Source organism: Eublepharis macularius, chromosome 12, assembly GCF_028583425.1.
Source record: "Eublepharis macularius isolate TG4126 chromosome 12, MPM_Emac_v1.0, whole genome shotgun sequence".
Taxonomy (NCBI): domain Eukaryota; kingdom Metazoa; phylum Chordata; class Lepidosauria; order Squamata; family Eublepharidae; genus Eublepharis; species Eublepharis macularius.
In genome coordinates, this window is record NC_072801.1 from 11,137,653 (window position 1) to 11,155,899 (window position 18,247).

The following is an 18,247-nucleotide window of genomic DNA, read 5'->3' on the forward strand; positions in this document are numbered from 1 at the left end:
AACCGCCAGAAACAATAGCATAATTGCATATTACAACACTTCATGTTTTGCAAAAACATGCACATTAGCAACGTGCAGGACCGGGCACATTTCCACTAATTTATTTTCTCCGGGTACGCAGTCAACACAATCCTTGGAAGTGACTCACACAGTCAGGACACCCCCCCCCCCATTTCCTTTCCTGCAGTTTGACAGAAAGCGGCACCTTAACCACACCTGTCCTGCCCGCGCAAGCGCACTGCATGAATCTCGTTGTATCCGCAATCGCGATGACAGGAACGTTGACGCCTTTCCCACGCCCGCACTTTGCGCAGGCGCAGTATGACAGAGTTTTCTGCGCTTCTACCAACGCGCGTAGGCGCCTGCCGAAGACCAGAATCTCTGGCAAAGGGGCGGGAACTAATTGACCGTTGGTACGCCTCCGCGCATGCGCGGTGAGGTCCCGAGCCTGCCCGGGGACGCCGCGCGCACGCGCAGTGGCTCCGAGTGACAGAACTGGGCCCTGGTTGACGGCCGCGCCTTCGTCCCTTTTCCTCAGAGCCCCGCTTGAGGCGGAGTCGCGTTGACTGACCAGAGTCCGCGATCCCCGCTTCCCTCAGCCCCTCAGGTGAGTGAACGGAAGGGCGCGACCCCCTCCTCGAGGTTGAGGGGAGTCTCTCCCCCGTCCTGGGGTCGGCGTGAGGGGAGGGGAGTGAACGGGAGGAGCCCCTCCCCCACAGCCGGGGCCCGAGGCCTCGTGGGAGCAGGACGCGGCCGGAAGCAGTGTGGGGTAGTGGTTAGAGGACCAGGCGCCGCGGTTGGGGACCCGAACTCGAATCCCCACTCAGCCACTGAAGCTCGCTGGGTGGTCTCGGGCCAGCCACACACCCTAACCTTGCAGGAGTGTTTGTTTGCTTTATTTATGTCCACCTTTCTTACTGAGGCCCAGTGTGAGAGTGGTGCAGTCACTATCAAGGACAGCTACTGAGAATAACAGGGAAACCATACCACTTAGGCCATTTAGGGGCACTTTTCTCAAATTAATCCAGGTTATGAGGATACAGTGGAGAAAGAGAGAGAAACCCTGTAAACTGCCCTAAGTTCTTTGCAAGAAAGATGGGATAGTGCATATCTATATTGTTTTGGGTTTTTAAAATTTATTTAATAAATATTTCATTAAATATATCATATTTAAATATAATATATTATGTGTGTTATGTGCTCTCAAGTCGTCTCCGACCCATGGCAACTCTATGAAGGAAAGACCTTCAAAACATCCTATCATTAACAGACTTGCTCAGATCCTGCAAACTGGAGGATGTGGCATCTTTTATTGAGTCCAGCCATCTCGTTTTAGGTCTTCCTCTTTTCCTTCTGCCTTCCACTTTTCTTAGCATTATTGACTTTTCCAGAGAATCTTGTCTTCTCATGATGTGACAAAAGTCTCAGTTTTGTCATTTTAGTTTCCAGGGAGAATTCAAGCTTGATTTGATCTAGAATCCACTTCTTCATCTTTTTGGCCATTGATGGTATCCATAAAAGTCTCCTCTGACACCACATTTCAAACACATCAATTTTCTTCCTGTCAGCTTTCTTCACTGTCCAACTTTCGCATCCATACATATGGGAATAAGGAATATAATATTTAATTATTTATCTACTCTTTTTTTTGATGTGCAAATTTATTTCTCTTTGGGTGTGTACATTTGCACACGAATTAAATCTTTAAATTGTTTAAAAACAAAACCAAGCTCCCCCACAGTAAAATTGTTTTATCCTCTTCTAATTCTTAGTTATAACTGCATGTGTACAAAGCTGACTTATACAACATCAGAGCACCAGCCCATCTTGCTTGGTGTGGTCTACTCTAACTGGCAGAGTCATTCTTAAAAACTGGTTTATAACCTACCAACCCCACCCTGCCCTCTTACACATCTCACTTAAGTAGTTTCTGCTCTTAATGGCAGAGAACAACATCTTTAATTGCAAACACTAGGGAATGAACTTACATATAAAATACATTTAAATGTTTTTTTCCCTGGGTTCTCAACCATTGGTCTGTGTACCTGCATTTGTTCCCATTCACCTCTCTTTCTCTGATCTGTGTTCCCATTCATCTCTTTCTCTTTCCACTCTCTCTTCTTATATTGTAAAATAAGTGGAAGAACCTTGCTGTTTTTGCAAAAGTAATTGTGTAAGATGCCATAGCAGTCACCTGTATAGTCGCTCAGTACTTGATTTGCCAGAGGTAACGAGAATTTTAACCTAAAAAGAAAGCATGCAGTTGAGAGATTTACCACAAATCAAATTCAGGATGGATAATATAAATTAGGTTAATGATCAGAAACCTAATTGTCCTGAACACAGCTCTTTACAAGACAGTTGCCTGGGCAAGATCCCAGCCAGTGAGAAAAGCCCATCCAATTTTAAAGATAGAAAACAAGTTTTATTTCCACAGCCTCCCCAAGTGATGGTTAGCAGAACTGTGGATACCCCTGTTTAGATCTGTATAAAGCTTAGTGGCTGACAATAAGTTTGTTGCTCTCTGACAGCTTAGCTTATGTCTGCTGCCCTGAGCTCTGTGGAGGAAGTTTGAGATAAAAATGAGATAGGCATGTTGAATATTCTTAGTGAGAAAACAGGATTTGCACCTGTAACAGAACCTCCTACTGGCAAAGAGCCATAAATGTTCTAAGTGGGACAAAGGATTGTTTGTAAATTTTACAAACACTGAAAGAAGAGAATGGGTCCACTTCACATTAACTTTAAAGTATTTGATCTGGAACTAAAGTCTCAAAAAGGGAGAGAATTTTGATTATATGTCATTTTGTGCCTTGTAGCTGTTACGTATTTTTACAACAAGAGTTTCCAGACATATCCCCTAAATTAAAAAAAATCTAAGCTTTTCTAGCATTCCTTCCTCTCAAATATGCGCCAGAGAGTTTGCAATTCAGTTTCCCCAGAAAGTGGTGTGAAAAACCCTGATTCACATGGCTGGTGTTACAGAGAGGGAAACTGGAATAAATTAACCTACAGTTATGGTTAGGGTAAGATTGAGGAGCAGCAGTGAACCACAAAGACTAAAATTAAATGCCAGTGTCATCTGTAAGGTATTTCCATTTTATTTTGCTTTTTTCACATACTGATCTTTGGGAAAGCTGTGTTTCTTTGAGATTGTATGTATTTACTTTTGGCTAACACCCTTAATAAATAGAGTGAGTGTTCTTCACAGCTGCTGAGACATGTTTAACTTGTTGGTGTCCAGAACTGAGAAAGAAGTGACTTGTTCTTGGCTTCCTTTGGGTTTTCATTTTGATTTTAGTTTCACCTGGATCTTTATGTTGCTCCATACTCTCCCTCCCTCATATGACACAGACAGGCATAAGAACATCTCAAAATGTCATTGTTGAGTTGTTTTCCTTCAATACATACGATGGAGAAGCATTTTTGTAAGAGCACTTGACCCTGGTTATGTTTTTCAGCAGGAATGTGGGGAGAAGGGGGACACTAGGTTCAGGCTTAAATAATTATAATGTTTAAGCATTCCATTGTTACCTTACTCTCCTGACTCCTGGTTTCTGTGCACATTTCAGCACAGAACCGTCACTGACTTTACATATACACACACACAGACAATTTAACTCATTTACCTTTTTATGTGTGATTGTGCATCTGGCATTTGTTTGGCTAGGAAAGTAAACTTAATTATTTCCCATTATGCTGAAATTTAGATTGCGATCTTTGTGGGGCAAAGACTTGCTTAGGTTTCTGTGCATCAATATCACTAAATAAGTAATGCCAAAATAAATTTCCAAATTAAAAGCTTGTACATTGCATAAATGCATGATACTGAGAGTTCCCCCACCCTGGGCTATGATCCTAATCACACCAGCATAGATTTAAGTTCCAGATAATTCATCTGGATGCTGATGTACCCAAGGAAAAAGACTAGAGTTGCAGTTGATTTAGCCACTGTGTTTGAGAAGGTGGATTTAACAAAAATAGTTAAACTTGTTTTACCTGCCCTGAACCATCTGGAGTTTCATGTTCTGTTAAATACATGTTGCTGAATTTGTTATAATGGTATCAGATATGGTATTAAATATTTTTTCCTTGTTCAAAGCATAGCTTTCTTCCTTATTTCAGCTTCATCCCTCTAAAGATCGTACCTTGACCAGAAATGTCTCTTCACCAGTTCTTATTAGAGCCAATAACCTGCCATGCCTGGAACCGAGACCGAACTCGTGAGTGTCACTGCTGTTGCTATTCGCCTTGAGCTGTAAGACTTGAGCTGCCATCTCATCTACACAATGCATACAGTTGGGCAGCTCTTGAGTTATCATTCTGTTGAAGACTGGTATTTTCAACATTTTGTTCCAACATTTTTTTTTATTCACTCGGGCAGCTAGTATTAAAGGTCATCTACATGTTCTGCTGCCGTTTCAAGTAACACATCCAATGGCCACTTCATTGCAACAGAAGTGGCAGGTAGAACACCGCTGAATCCTTTTCCATGTGCTACTCCACAGTAGTTGCAGATTGTTAAATCTCCAGCACCACATCCCCATCCATTTTATGCCAGTCTCACAATGCGCAGTACAACAACAGAAAATTGCAGAGGTTTTCCCTTAAGTGCTTGAATCACATTGGCAAATTCCAGACTTAACAGTCACAGTCCAATTACGAAGTCAGTTCTGCAGTCTCCACTGTCAACCACTTCAACCTAGGTTTTGGATCTGGATTCTTCTCCAGACCGTTTAGCTGCTGCCTCTGTATACTACACCATTACTGCAAGTTTAAGCCCTGAGGAAACTAGATTGCCAGAGTCCCAGATGACGCAGCCTATCTATTCCCAACCAGGAATATTGCCTCATAAGTCCCAGAAGGATCTTAGGCTTTCAGGTTGCAGAGAGCCCAGATGTGCTTGCTGTCATACTTTCTGCCTGTATGAGCCAGTAATTTTTTTCATCACTTCCTCCTGCTCGACCATTTTATCTACTTTCTTTTGGCTCAGCCTAGTTCCTGATTCCTTAGTCCTGACAATTTCCTTTCTCCCAAGGTGACTACTATACCAAAGGAGGCCATTACTCTACACAGTACTGGCTGTCATTCCTTCTGTTTGCTTTTTGATTACTTTTGGAAACCAGCCTTGCCCTTCTGTCAGCTCTGCAGCTTGGCTGCCATCTGTCTTATGGCTGTACCCATGCTCCCCCCTTCTCCCCCAGATTTAGGGTGCCCTGGTGCGTGACACAGACCTATATTTCTGTCCCAAATACATGTATTGAACCCTGCTAGGCTGGGAAGTGGCTAGTGGGGAGAAGTTGCAGAGGGGAAATACTAGTTGGGGGGGTTAAGCACCCTTTCCATTATATGCCTGCATCTTGGCTGGAAATTGATAGTTGATGCTGTAGTTGAAAAACAAGCCGATAGCTGATGGGGTATATTGTAGTGCAGCTGTATGGAACGTAATATAACTGTCAAAATGAATTTCCTTTTCTCCTCTGTGTTTTCTGACCTGTGTTAAATCTTTGACTGGCAGGGTTTTGTGCTGCTGTTTTCCAACCTGTTTGTTGTGTGTTCCATTGTATTCCATTCAGTTCTGTGTTTAATCTCAGCATAAAAGTGTTATCTGTATATTGCTGATATTGATATTTATTTTTTTAGCTGGCAAGGCGACTCCTACATTGTATGCATAAAGGATGAGCATGTAGTTCTTAGACAGATTTTGAACTCTAAATGTTGTAGATTCTTACTTTTTAAAAAAAGACAGTGCTTTTAATGCTAGCTGATTTTGTCCTCTTGGCAGAGATTGCAATTAGCCCAAATAACCATGAAGTTCACATCTATAAGAAGAATGGTAACCAGTGGATAAAGGCCCATGAGCTGAAAGAGCACAACGGACATATCACAGGTAAAAGAATCAGCAGTGGCAGCAGATACTGGCTTGGGCAGCACAAGAAGGGGCAAGCTTTGGAAGTGACTGCATGACAGCTTTGAATTATGCTTGAACAAAACCCTTCCAGTGGAAGAGCTAAAACTGGTGTAGTGTGTTACTCCATCTCCTTTAGAATAAAACAGTCCAGTTGCAGCTTGGTCACTTGAGCTGTTGATGATGAGGTTATCAGTGACTTCCTATTAATCTTTAGATTCTTTTTTCCAGAGATGTGTGTGCCCATTCTAGTTAGGAAACTACCTCTGTAGTGTGTGTGTGTGTGTGTTTGGCACCTGTGTGCATACCAAAGCACAAGTGTGTGTACCTTTATCCTAATGTGCTGGACTGCTGTTATCCTGAAAACTGTGCTAACCATCTTGGAGCCATGACCTCTGCCCCTTTCTCTCCAAGAATCCCACTGTTTCAGCTGTAGCATGCATTGTTGATGGCCACCAGACCATCAGTGTTGCAAGTCAGCCTGAGAGTGACTGTCCTGAACTGTAGTCTCTGTTGGGAGAGGATCTCCTCTAGAGAGGATTGAGGTGAGACCCCTGGAATGAAAGCAGAGTGAAGAGACTTAGGGGAGCTTGGGGCTTGTCATTTCCATTGCAAAGACTCCATCCCATATTGCTCTGGGGTTTCTGGATGGTGGGCAGAGTAACCTAAAAAGGGGCAAAACAGAACCCTGCTTCATAGGGCTTCCTCATTGAGGTTGTATTGTTTTTAAGCAGAAGGAAGAGCCAGCGACTGTGCTGGGGGAGAACTCTCACCAGAATGGTGACAAGTTTCAGACAGTGCCATTTGTCTTGGTAGACCCTTTCCTGCTTTGTATATGCAGCCACAGGTAATTGTATGTCAGTGGTGGAGTGTGTGCTTTATATACTGAAGATCCCAGATTGAGTCCCTATCACTACCATTTAGAAGTGCCAGGAAAGATCTTTCCTGGCCTGAGATGCCAGAGAAGTGCTGCCAGTCAAAGTAGACTATACTAAGCTAGATAGCAGAGCGTCCTGAATCAGGCAGTATCAGGCAGTTTTGCAAGCTGATGGATAAGGCTAGTCACCAAGCGCTGATGTAGGAAGACTAGGGAGGTGACTTGGGCCAGAGCAGGAGCCGATCCAGTATTGTGATAAAACTTTCTAGTGCTTTAAGTGGAGTTGTGAAGCTGCACTGGGCTATAGCATCTTCCTGTGCTGTGGGAAGCCATTTTAGTAGCCAGAGAATCTGGCACTTACGCTGCCTTTTTTCCTGTACTGCTCCACTCAGGCAGAATGTATGCGCATAAGAAGCACGCACCGCAAGCAATAACAAAAGGTCCCATTGCCAGGAAAGCGCTTGCAGTTGTTAATAACTTGTCTTATTTCAGACTTTAAATTTGTGCATATTTTGCTTTGAAAAACTGGCTTTCATTCTGAAAAATAATATAATGCTATTAATATCCTACACTCTTTAGCACAGCTTTATTGTGCTACACAGCCCAGCAACGGGTGTAGAGAGAAAAAATGAGAAACCTGTGCAAGTCTGAAAGGCTCTGCCCAACATTATTGGTACAAATATTGGTACAAGAGTCATATTGATGAGGCAGCTGAATGTTGTAGAAACTTTACTATAGACAACAAGCTGGAGTTTTGGTGCTGTGGGCAGAAGGCAAGGTGGTGCTGTGTTACTTTGAACCCTAGGGAGGTGTGAGAGAGATCTACAGTTCTCACATCTGAGACATTGTTTTTAGGTCACTGGCTGTGTTCCAGTACCCAGGACATCTCTGATTAAGCTATGATTGGCTACTGTTTTGGAAGCTTCTCCCCCAGTCAATAATTAGGATCTCTCTTTTCTTTTTTTTAAATAGAGAGCTCGGGTTCTAAAACACAGTGATGGAGGTGAGGGAATCAGAGATGTTGGTCTTAAAATCTTTATCATCTTCCTTGCCGCACAAGCTTAAGGGAGCATAAAAATAGGGCTTCTAATTAAAAGAAACCATTGCTTAGAGGTTATTATTGCTCTGCTTTGGACAGCCTTCTCAGCTTTAGGATATGATCCTTCAGCCATTTCTTTGAGTTCTCTTGTTTAAGACCACACCAGTAGGTACATTTTTCTTGCTTGGTTATGTTGTAGGTCTTGTCAGGCTTTTGAGTGACATTTTTTTTTTGAAAAATTACCGTATACACAGAAGTACAAGAGAAAAAAATACACATACAATTCCAATTGATAGTAGAACTAAATGTTTACTGTTAATGCCTGTAACACTTAAAATCTGTATTAAGCATGAATAAGGATCTCTTGCCAGGCATTATGAGATGTGTTCATCTGATTTTAATAATGAAAGGAGAAAAAAATAAAATTAATAAAGGTACAATATGTGGCTTTCCTTGTGATTGTGGCCCACAACAGGAAAGCACTTAACTAGCTGTGAAGATGGCAAGTGAGGGTATTGCCAGAGAAGCTTTGTATGTAGTTTTAAGCTATACAACAGTCCTGCCTATTATAGGGACATAGATTAAGCTGTCTGGGAGGAAGTCAGATTGCTAGCCCATCTAGGTCAGTAATTATTTCCTGGCAGTGACTTCTCTGAAGAGGAAGACCATTGCTTGAGAGCTGTTCCCTGAGGCTCTTCAACCAGACATGCCAAGGAAATGCCCTCTCACCAAACTAATCTTAAAATGTGTGAAAAATTAACCATGTACCTAACTCTAGCCCTAAGTGGCTTGCTTGTAGACAGCTGGTTCCGTTTGAAAGGCTCTTCATGCTGTAACTGTATTTTCTGTCATAAGCTGATTAGCCAAAGGTGGCCTTTAAAAAAAAAAAAAGGTCCGAGCCATGCATTAAGTTCACACAGCACATGAGTAAGCCAGATATTGTTTCAGCTAAATAATCATACATGCTCGTCTTCTGAAGAGTCTGACAAGATAAATAATAATAATAGTAATAACATTTGATTTATATACCACCCTTCATGACAACTTAACTCCCACTCAGAGTGGTTTACAAAATGTGTTGTTGTTATCCTCGCAACAATTACCCTGTGAGGTAGGTGGGGTTGAGAGAGCTCAAAGAGAGCTGTGACCAACCAAGGTCACCCAGCTGGCTTCAAGTGGAGGAGTGGGGAATCAAACCTGGTTCTCCAGATTAGAGTCCTGCCACTCTTAACCACTATACCAAACTAAAGAGACTGTATAAAATGGAGGGAACTGAAGGTCCAAGTAATGTTCGGGAGGCAAGACAAGGAAGTGTGCTTTAACATGATGTGAAGTGGCAAATAAGTTGACAGCCAAAAAGGAAGACATCCTCTCAATTGCAGGGATTGATTGGGCCCCCAAGAGTGACCGCATCGTCACCTGTGGTGCTGACCGCAATGCTTATGTCTGGAGCCAGAAGGATGGTGTGTGGAAGCCGACTCTGGTGATTCTGCGAATTAACCGAGCAGCCACTTTTGTGAAGTGGTCCCCTCTGGAGAACAAGTTTGCTGTGGGAAGTGGAGCTCGTCTCATATCTGTCTGCTACTTTGAATCTGAAAATGACTGGTGAGCAGGTTGATGTTTGAACAGCTTCTCTTGGGTTTCCTCAAGTTTTGGCTGTGATCTGTGTGAAATGGTTGATGTTCAATGGGCTCTTAGTACTTCTAAAATTTGTCTCTTCTAAATTAACTTCATAAAAGAAGTGGAACTGCCGTGATGTCTACAGTTTGGTATGGTCTCAGTCAAGAGAATCATAGTTGTTTAACTTTCCAATGAGTGCCTGCCTGGGCATGGTACCAGTGTTATTACTTTCGATATTACAGAGATATATTGTTGAAGGCTTTCACGGCCGGAGAATGATAGTTGTTGTGGATTTTCCGGGCTGTATAGCTGTGGTCTTGGCAGGAAGGTCGGTTTGGGCTGAGTCATCCTAGCCCTGCAGAGAAGATTAGCATATCAAGCGCCAATCCATATGCAAAAGAACCTCCTCAGGATACAGTGAAGTCTCCCTCTATTAGCATTCCAGACCCTGGGAAACTCTTACAGGATGACTCAGCCCAAACCCACCTTCCTGAGTAGATATAAATTACCTGTCAACATCTTCTCCACACTGTGATACTGAGAGATCTCTGTCTTTTGGTGCTACACCTCTGAAGATGTCAGTCACAGCTGCTGGCGAAATGTCAGGAACTACAATGCCAAGACCATGGCTATACAGCCCGGAAAATCCACAACAACCATCGATATTACAGAGAATTTCAAATACTTTTCCTGACATCATTTTTGCAACGGCAAAACAGTCAGCAGTGAGGTGTCTCTCGCAAGTAATATTAATCTTCTCAAAAAACTAATTCTGTGACAGAACCAGAATGTTTGTGCTGCTTGTTACAGTAGTGCCGCATTACTTGATGATTTAAGAGCTGCTTTTTCCACATCTTATCCAGGTGGGTGAGCAAGCACATTAAGAAGCCAATTCGGTCCACTGTCCTTAGCCTTGACTGGCATCCCAATAATGTCTTGCTAGCAGCTGGATCCTGCGACTTCAAATGCAGGTGAGAAAAGCCCCTTTGGACATGGATTTGGTACATGTGGCCTGGTAGCACAAGCCTCGCAGCAGGTAGCAAGACCTCGGCAAGGGTTGGCTTCCAAAATAGTCATGTATTTTGGGGGCGGCCTTGGATGTTCAGTTTTCAGACACCTGGCCAAAAGTGTTATCAAATCAATTTTCTTTAGTAGTGTCTTTTTTAATGAAGCATTTTGCTTTTCTGTAACTATTAATGCAACCTCCTAGTAGAGAAAAAGATGATAAAGAAGGTGACAAGGAATATAGGATAGAGGATTCAGGGGAAGGAAATGGCAGCAAATAATAGAAACATAGAGCTGAAAGGGACTGCAAGGGTCATCTAGTCCAACACCCTGCACAATGCAGGAAATTCATAGCTACCTTGATTCCCCCCGCTCTCCCAGTAACCACTGCTGAATGCCCAGAGAAAGGCAAAAAAATGCCTATGAATGTCCAAAGGGATCTGCAAGGGCAGACAAAATGTTGAGAAACTTCCTTTCTCCTTAGCTTAATCACCATCTTTGCAATGTACATGGGGCTGAAGTCCAAACATGGGTTGGATCCAGACTAAATTTTCCAGTGGCAGAATGGAACTTTCCTGCCTCTCCCCTCCCACTGTAGCCCACTGATCTCCATGAAGTGCCAGCTCCTGGGGGTAGGGGACCCAGAGGAATGACATGGAGTGGGTCTGCAGCAGAAAGGGGAATTAGTGGAGATTGCCAATTTAGTCTGGATCCACCCCATTTGTTGGGTTATGTAATGATGCCATATGTTATTGACTGAGTTTATTACAACAACAACAACAACAATAATGTTTTTATTTATAGTCCACCTTTCTTACTGAGATGCAAGATGGATTACATGCTGCAAGTTAATACAATAAAATCAACAGGACATACACAGAGCAAAAATGATCAGGAGCTAGGACATTCAGTGAAAACTGATACAATAGTGTATGGTAGCCACAAATTTGAAAAGCCAGCAGAAAGCTGAACACATAGATGAAAACTTTCTGAACTGAAAGTGTAAATAATTAGTATGACATCTTTAGCAATGTCGGAACTACCCAGTAGGAATATATCTGCATCGGCAGACAGTACCCAGTAGCCTAGTCTATAGTCCCTGTCCTATTATTCAGTGTACCATGCAGGTGGGAGAACAGCTGTCCTTCAGTGGCTTCTGGCTGGCGTACTGAGCAGTTGCTATAATTGAGCATTTGTGACGTCAGCAGTGATTTCCATGGGAACAATCACATACACTATAGAACAATCATTTTCATGCTGCGTTCCAGACTCCAAAAAGCTTGTTTGGGTTTCTGCAGCGGTGAAGAACAGTAACAGCAGGCAAGCTTTACTTCTTCATTGTGCTTTGCGTCTGCTTAGAGTTAGGCTTTGGACATCAATTTTCCATTGCAGGAATTGTCTTGTGTGTATTCAGGGTCACAGTGTGGGTTCCTGTGGGTGAATAGGGAGGGCCAGCAGCCATAGAATGTGCCCCAGAATTCTTCACTATGCACTGGGTTTCCACAACAGATATACAGGGGTTCTTCAACACAGAGATGATTATGAAAGGGATTCCCTGCACACAGAAAGTGTGAAAACCTCTCCCACAGCTTGAACATGACTCAGATCAGATTCAGATGCTGAGAAAAGGTACATGAAAATCTTGGGGGAGTTATACCACCTCAGACAGGGTGGGAGAATCTCACATTTAAATGCTCCTCCATATCAAAATCAGTGTACATAACATTGCAAGGAAAAGAGTGCTTCTAGCCTAGCTCTCCATATTCAGAGGGTTTTTTAAAAAAAATACGCAAGGGAATATTCAATCCTGTGTCCTGCTCCTCCCTCTTTGAATTCTAAGGTGGTACAACCTGACTGAGGATTGTTCCCATGTGCGTCTTCTGATAGTTGGAATTGGCTTGTACATCATTTCAAGGTGGGGAAGGGTTGGTGAGCATCAGGCATGCCGAATCTGCCTGGCTGCTGTTCATAATTCAGTTGGCGGTTTTATCCATCCTTATGCTGATTGTTTCTAATACAGGACTTGTAGGTAGGACTTGTGACGGTAGAATCACACAGCAGAAAACCCTTGCCTGTCCCCTTCCTCCTGTAGTTTTCTGCTTAGAGCTGCAGTTTCTGGGAGAAGCAGCTGTCTGGCCTTATGTGCTTGGCAATCCTGTGTGAATACGCGTGCACAAATACACCTGTAGCTCTACAGAGACAAGTCATCTCTCTCTGCCTTTTGCCTCTTCCTTTGCAGAGTGTTTTCAGCCTACATTAAGGAGGTTGATGAGAAACCGGCAAGCACCCCCTGGGGCTCCAAAATGCCATTTGGGCAACTGATGGCAGAATTTGGTGGCGCCGGTAGCGGCGGATGGGTCCACAGCGTCAGTTTTTCTGCCAGCGGCAACCGCCTTGCCTGGGTCAGCCATGACAGTACTGTATCGGTTGCGGATGCTTCCAAAAACATGATGTAAGTCTTTGAATACAGACTTGGAGCTGGCGTACTTGAAATGACTTGTGATCATTATCCATCTTTACACTGCCAGCAAGGTTCCTTGACGCTTGATCCGTGCACGTGCTAGACGTTTAGCATTCTGTAGGTGGTTCTGCATCTTGGCTACAATATGTGTCTAGCACTGATTTGGGGTGAATGTACTGCCTAATGGCAGCAGCCATAGGCTTATTTGAAATATAATTTAAGAAAGGCGTACAGATTACCTTGCGTGATGAGCCGGGGCTCCAGTGAAAATGGGCAGTGCCAACTCCTGTCTTAATAAACTTTTGTCCCACACTGTTAAACAAAAGAGGCTTGAATAACGAGGTGATTTTTTTCCCCATGTGTTTTTAGGGTCTCCCAGTTGAAAACTGAGTTCCTTCCTCTCCTGAGCGTGTCGTTCGTTTCAGAGAACAGTGTGGTTGCTGCTGTAAGGATCTTATCTCTCTAACTCTTAGTGCTTTTCTGCCAGTACATAGAATTCACATCATCCTTTTGATGCTTCACTTGCTAGCACAATTCAAAAATCACAGGGCTTTGAATACGTTATGATTATTGTAAACTTCATAGTTGCCAACCTAGGCCCTCCTCAGCTCTTATGCTGTCCTTACACAAAAAGCATAACCTATAGAGTTATGATGTGCAATAGTAGCTGTATAATTAAGCTTATTCAGTATACATGTGCCAGGAAGCCTTCACCAATGCAACCACCTAGCATATGGGTACTCATTAGAATGCAGAATGTGGTGAGCCATAGCCACTGTTTTTCTCTCTCCACAAAAGTGCTTTCTGCTTAGGACAATTGTGGCATTTAGAAGAGCCTTTGTTTCAGGCCTTACTTTATAATAAAGTGGAGGTGGCAGAGTTTATCGCTGTTTGGGAGTCAGGTGCTTGGACTCAGAAAGCCCCGTCTCTTTAGTTAAGGTGTCAGCAGACTGGATGTGGTTACCTAGTGGTGAGTTGAATACTGTATGTTGACATACCTTTTACTTGAAACTTTTGGTAGCAAAATTTTGGACGCAAACTACTCCTGCCTCATGCGCCTGCTGTTCTGTAAAGTGCTACCGACATTGGTGGTTTTCTCTAATCGAAGGTGTATCTTGCAGAGGCATTTAAAAGTAGAATATTCTGGGAGAGAACTCCATGCTTATGGGTCAGCAGGTGAGGGTGGACAGTTTCTTGGAAGTCAGGACACAAATGTCGGCTGAATATGGGAGGAGTTGTACTCCTTTGTTGCTAGCTATCTGGCTGAAGCCAGCTTAAATTACAAATAGCCTTGTAGTGCATAAATCTGTGTACAGAACCCTGAGTTCTTAAGAGAACAGGTTTTTCCTTGTCCAGTGGATTGAAGTGAGGTTATTTTGTTGCAGGGCCACGATTGCTGCCCGATGCTCTTCAACTGTGATGACCGTGGCGCCCTCACCTTCGTCTCCAAACTAGACATTCCCAAGCAGAGCATCCAGCGCAATATTTCTGCCATGGAGCGCTTCCGCAACATGGACAAGAGAGCCACCACTGAGGACCGTAACACCACGCTGGAGACGTTGCACCAGAACAGCATCACGTAGGTGCCTTCGGGGCTCAGAGGACTGTGGTCTTTGGGGCCTGGAAGCTTGCAGGGCCCAGTGGTTGCTTTATCCTGGCCGTGTGAGAAGCACTGCTGTGCTATATTTTCCCAGGAGCTCAGACTATGACCCTGGCCCCAAATGCCAAGTCTGACCCTCTGATTTCATCACACAGGAAGCCCTGTGGGAAATTTGAATCTGAGGGTACCAACAGCAGAGCACGGGGGTGGCTATTGCTCCTCTTTCCAGGAAGAGCTCCTGGATTCTGAGCCAGCCTATGCGTAGCCAGTCAGTGGCTCCATCTGCCTAGCAGCCTCGCTGAGGCATTGCCTGTCAGTTGTAATGCTTTGCCTGCTGCCATGCTCAGGGGCATCGGGCCAAGGAGGCAACTGAAGCAATGCCTTGCTGGCTCAGATGAAAGGCCCATCTAGCATTCTGTCTCCAAAAGCAGCTGGCCAGAGTAGGGCATGAAGTGGATGGCCTTCCCCAGCATCTGGTATTTAGAAGTTTACTGCATCTTGAACATGGCAGGAAGGGCCGACACAGTGAGCGAGGCCCATTGCTCCATTAGAGCTACACCCAAGCCTAGTTCTGCAACCACATTCATTTCAAATCGTATTGCAATTACAGCTCAAGCAATAGGAAATAATTCATTGGGTTGCATGCATTTCTACCCGCTCCAGGGTGTCACTAATGCTGAAGAGAGACAGAGTGGCAAAGAAGTTGTTAGACAAGCACTGGAGAGACCCAGGTTTGAATTTCCACCAGGCCAGGAAACTCACAGGCTGATCTTGGACCAGTCACTGGCCATTTCCGCACGTTATTAAAAAAAGAGCAACACTCACTGAATGCTGGCGGCTTCTTTGCATGATTTCTGACATCACCTCTTTACAAAACTGATGGAGGCAGTTATGATTCTGTTTTTGTGCTGGAATCGTAACTGCCTGCATCCGTTTTGGAAACAGGTGACGTCAGAAATCGCGCAAAAAAGCCACCAGCATGTGGTGAGTGTCGTGCTATTTTTAGAACGTGAGGAAACAGCCTCCATCTCTTTGGCCTGCCTGCCTCACAAGATGGTTGTTGTGAGGATAAAATGGAAGAAGGGGGAACTGCACAGCTTCTGGAACTCCTTGGCATAGATCAAGTTCAATAGGTACATTTACAGTTGCAATCGTACTTCCCTATGTTCAGGAGAATAAAGAAGTGATTGGCGATTACCCTTCTTGCACAGCTAATAATACCTACCCCACATATTTCATGTGGAGTTATGTTAATTGTACTGAAGCTCCTGCTTTCATCCTTTCTGTCCCTCAAATCCTAAAGTAGTTCTGTTTGTAACTTTTATGCTTGCAGCCAGGTGTCTATTTATGAGGTGGATAAGCGTGACTGCCACAAGTTCTGCACCACCGGCATCGACGGAGCCATGACCATCTGGGACTTCAAGGTATGCTTGAGTCACGCGGCCTCTGCCACTCGAGCCCTGGCAGCCTATTTGCTTAATCTCTCGGGTGATGAGATCAGAATTGTGTACTTGGGGATAGAGCTGGCAGGCCAGAGGGACGGTCCTGAGCCTGCTGCCTTGGCAGATGGTTTTGCTCAAGATTGAATTGGTTAAGGGCACCACTAGTATCCCTTTTCGAGGGCCTTGCTAATTGCCCTCCCAGCTTTGCTTGGGTTTCAGCAATCACCCAATAGGGAATACGAATGCAGACCCAGAATCCCCACTGGGGTCCAGCCTGTCTCTTCTGAAGTGCCACTGAAGCTAACCAGCCCTACACTCAAGATTTTTTTTTAAAAAAAAGGTCAAAATACAATTTCATAGGATTGAAATCATCAAATAGAGTTTTTGATACGGAAAAATAAGTGAATTGTGTAAAGTGCTTTGCAGCACTGTAACAGAATTGTGTGTGCAGCAACCTTGTGTCTCTGCTCATGCTGGAATTGTGCATTATGGCCAGGAAAGCTGCCTGATCCTTCTGTTGCCTGGTATGCCCCCCGCCCCGCCCCAATCCAGTGTTCCTGGTCCATGTATCTGTCACAAGTGCACCCTTGGGACTCTAGCTGCTGGAGGTGGTGCTGAATTACAGGCAGTAACTGAATACACCAGTTGTGAGGTGGGTTGGCGCGGGGGGGGGTGGTCACTAAAGACACATGAGAATGGGAGCCCTCTTGGATTTCGAGGGAATGAAAGTTTTGGCTTAGGACTTGGCCTTCAGATCCCCACCCAACTCTGGGCCAGTTAGACTCTCTCAGCCTAACATGCCTTGCTAAGGCTGTTGTGAAAATAAAAGGGGGCAAAGGAGTGGGGAGAAATCAGTGTACCGTTTTCCTGAACTACTTAGAGGTATGGTGGGAGAAAAATGTAATTGAATATAGCTAATCTCTCAAGCTTCTGGTTAACCTAACAGAGCAGCCAGTCTGTGCAGGGAAAGAACATATAGAACCCAAGACAGTGTGTGTGTGGGGGGTCACTTTTACTTCTGGAGGGTTCCCTCTTTACACTAAAATCACTGAATTGGGGAGGAGGCTGCCCCGTACCTGGTTGGTCCTCCATCATCTCCGTGTTGTGCTCTTTGCTCCTTGGCATGGAGAGGCCACCAGGTGTCACTGTTGATCTTCTTTTCAGCTCTGCATGCCAAATGCTCATGTTTTCTGCCTTTTACCACAGCAGTCCTGAGGCTTCAACACTAAGCCAACTTAATGGCACGGTTACTCTTATTTCAGCTGGCACAGGCTGCAACTTTTGTTGCTCCACAGCACAGCTGTGTGCACTTTTATGCTTTAAGAAATTCAGCTGCAAGGAAAATAGATTCTGTTGCAGTTAGGCAAATGTGCGTTATTTTCCTCTCTTGCATAATTCTGAAACGTTGTGTTGGAGCTGGAGAGGGCACTGAAACCCCATTCCCAAATGCTGGACATATTTATTCAGCCACCCCTTGGGCTTCCGAAACACCAGCAGTTATCATCTATTTCAAGCGCATCTTTGTAACCCAAAGAACTAGACACTTGTGCATTCTCCTTTTCTCACCCCCCCCCCCACCCCCAAATCAAAGCTGAGTTTCTTGGTTGGGTTGTGTATCAAGCACTACATTCTGTGATGCCATGGAGTTGTAATCCGTCTTTAGTTAATGCTTTTTGTTTCTCATCCCCCCTCCATGCAGACATTAGAGTCCTCTATCCAAGGCCTGCGGATCATGTAAAGGAGCCTCTCTGTTCTCTACCACGACAACTCGCTGTGGCGCCTGCACAGACTTGAAAAACGAGGGTGAAGATGGGCTGCTTTGAAGCACTGAGAAATTGGTGGATTGGGGGGTGGGGGTGTTCCTCTATTTCATCGCTGCAATTTGAAATGTTTGGTTTGCAAATTAGCTGTGATTCTGGTATATATTTGGGTTTTTTATTGTTGTTAGTAGTGGTTTCATTCCGTTCTTTACCAAAGCTGCTCCTTAAAATAGTTTATTGCGGGAAGTGTGAATTACTAACTTAAAAGGGGAATTTTGTGTAAACTGTCTGCTAGAAAATTAAAAAAAAAAATAGTTCCTGACTGAAGATAAAAACTTATCTTGTTGACTGGGCAGCACTTTGCAGGGATGTCTTCAGTAGGGAAATGATTCCCTCCATCAGGAACTGTTCTCCACAAAGCCCAGAAGGCACACAAGTCTTGCAAACTCTGACTCTGCCCAGCATGTGATTTCCAACCACAGACAGCTTCGTGCCCCTGGGAAAGCTCTCAAGGCATGCTGGGAAAAGATTGCCT

The 18,247-nt window shown here is 44.2% G+C and overlaps 1 protein-coding gene across 1 annotated transcript; it reads left to right on the forward strand.

Moving 5' to 3' along the window:
* Nucleotides 1–434: 434 nt before the first annotated feature.
* On the forward strand, nucleotides 435–18,047 carry ARPC1A (actin related protein 2/3 complex subunit 1A). The gene is made up of 10 exons (XM_054995030.1): nucleotides 435–607; nucleotides 4,126–4,223; nucleotides 5,786–5,890; nucleotides 9,207–9,429; nucleotides 10,308–10,415; nucleotides 12,689–12,901; nucleotides 13,280–13,355; nucleotides 14,296–14,489; nucleotides 15,844–15,934; nucleotides 17,652–18,047. The coding sequence occupies exons 2-10, from the start codon at nucleotides 4,160–4,162 to the stop codon at nucleotides 17,688–17,690; spliced, it is 1,113 nt and encodes a 370-aa protein (XP_054851005.1). The 5' UTR covers nucleotides 435–607; nucleotides 4,126–4,159; the 3' UTR covers nucleotides 17,691–18,047.
* The last annotated feature ends 200 nt before the right edge of the window (nucleotides 18,048–18,247 follow it).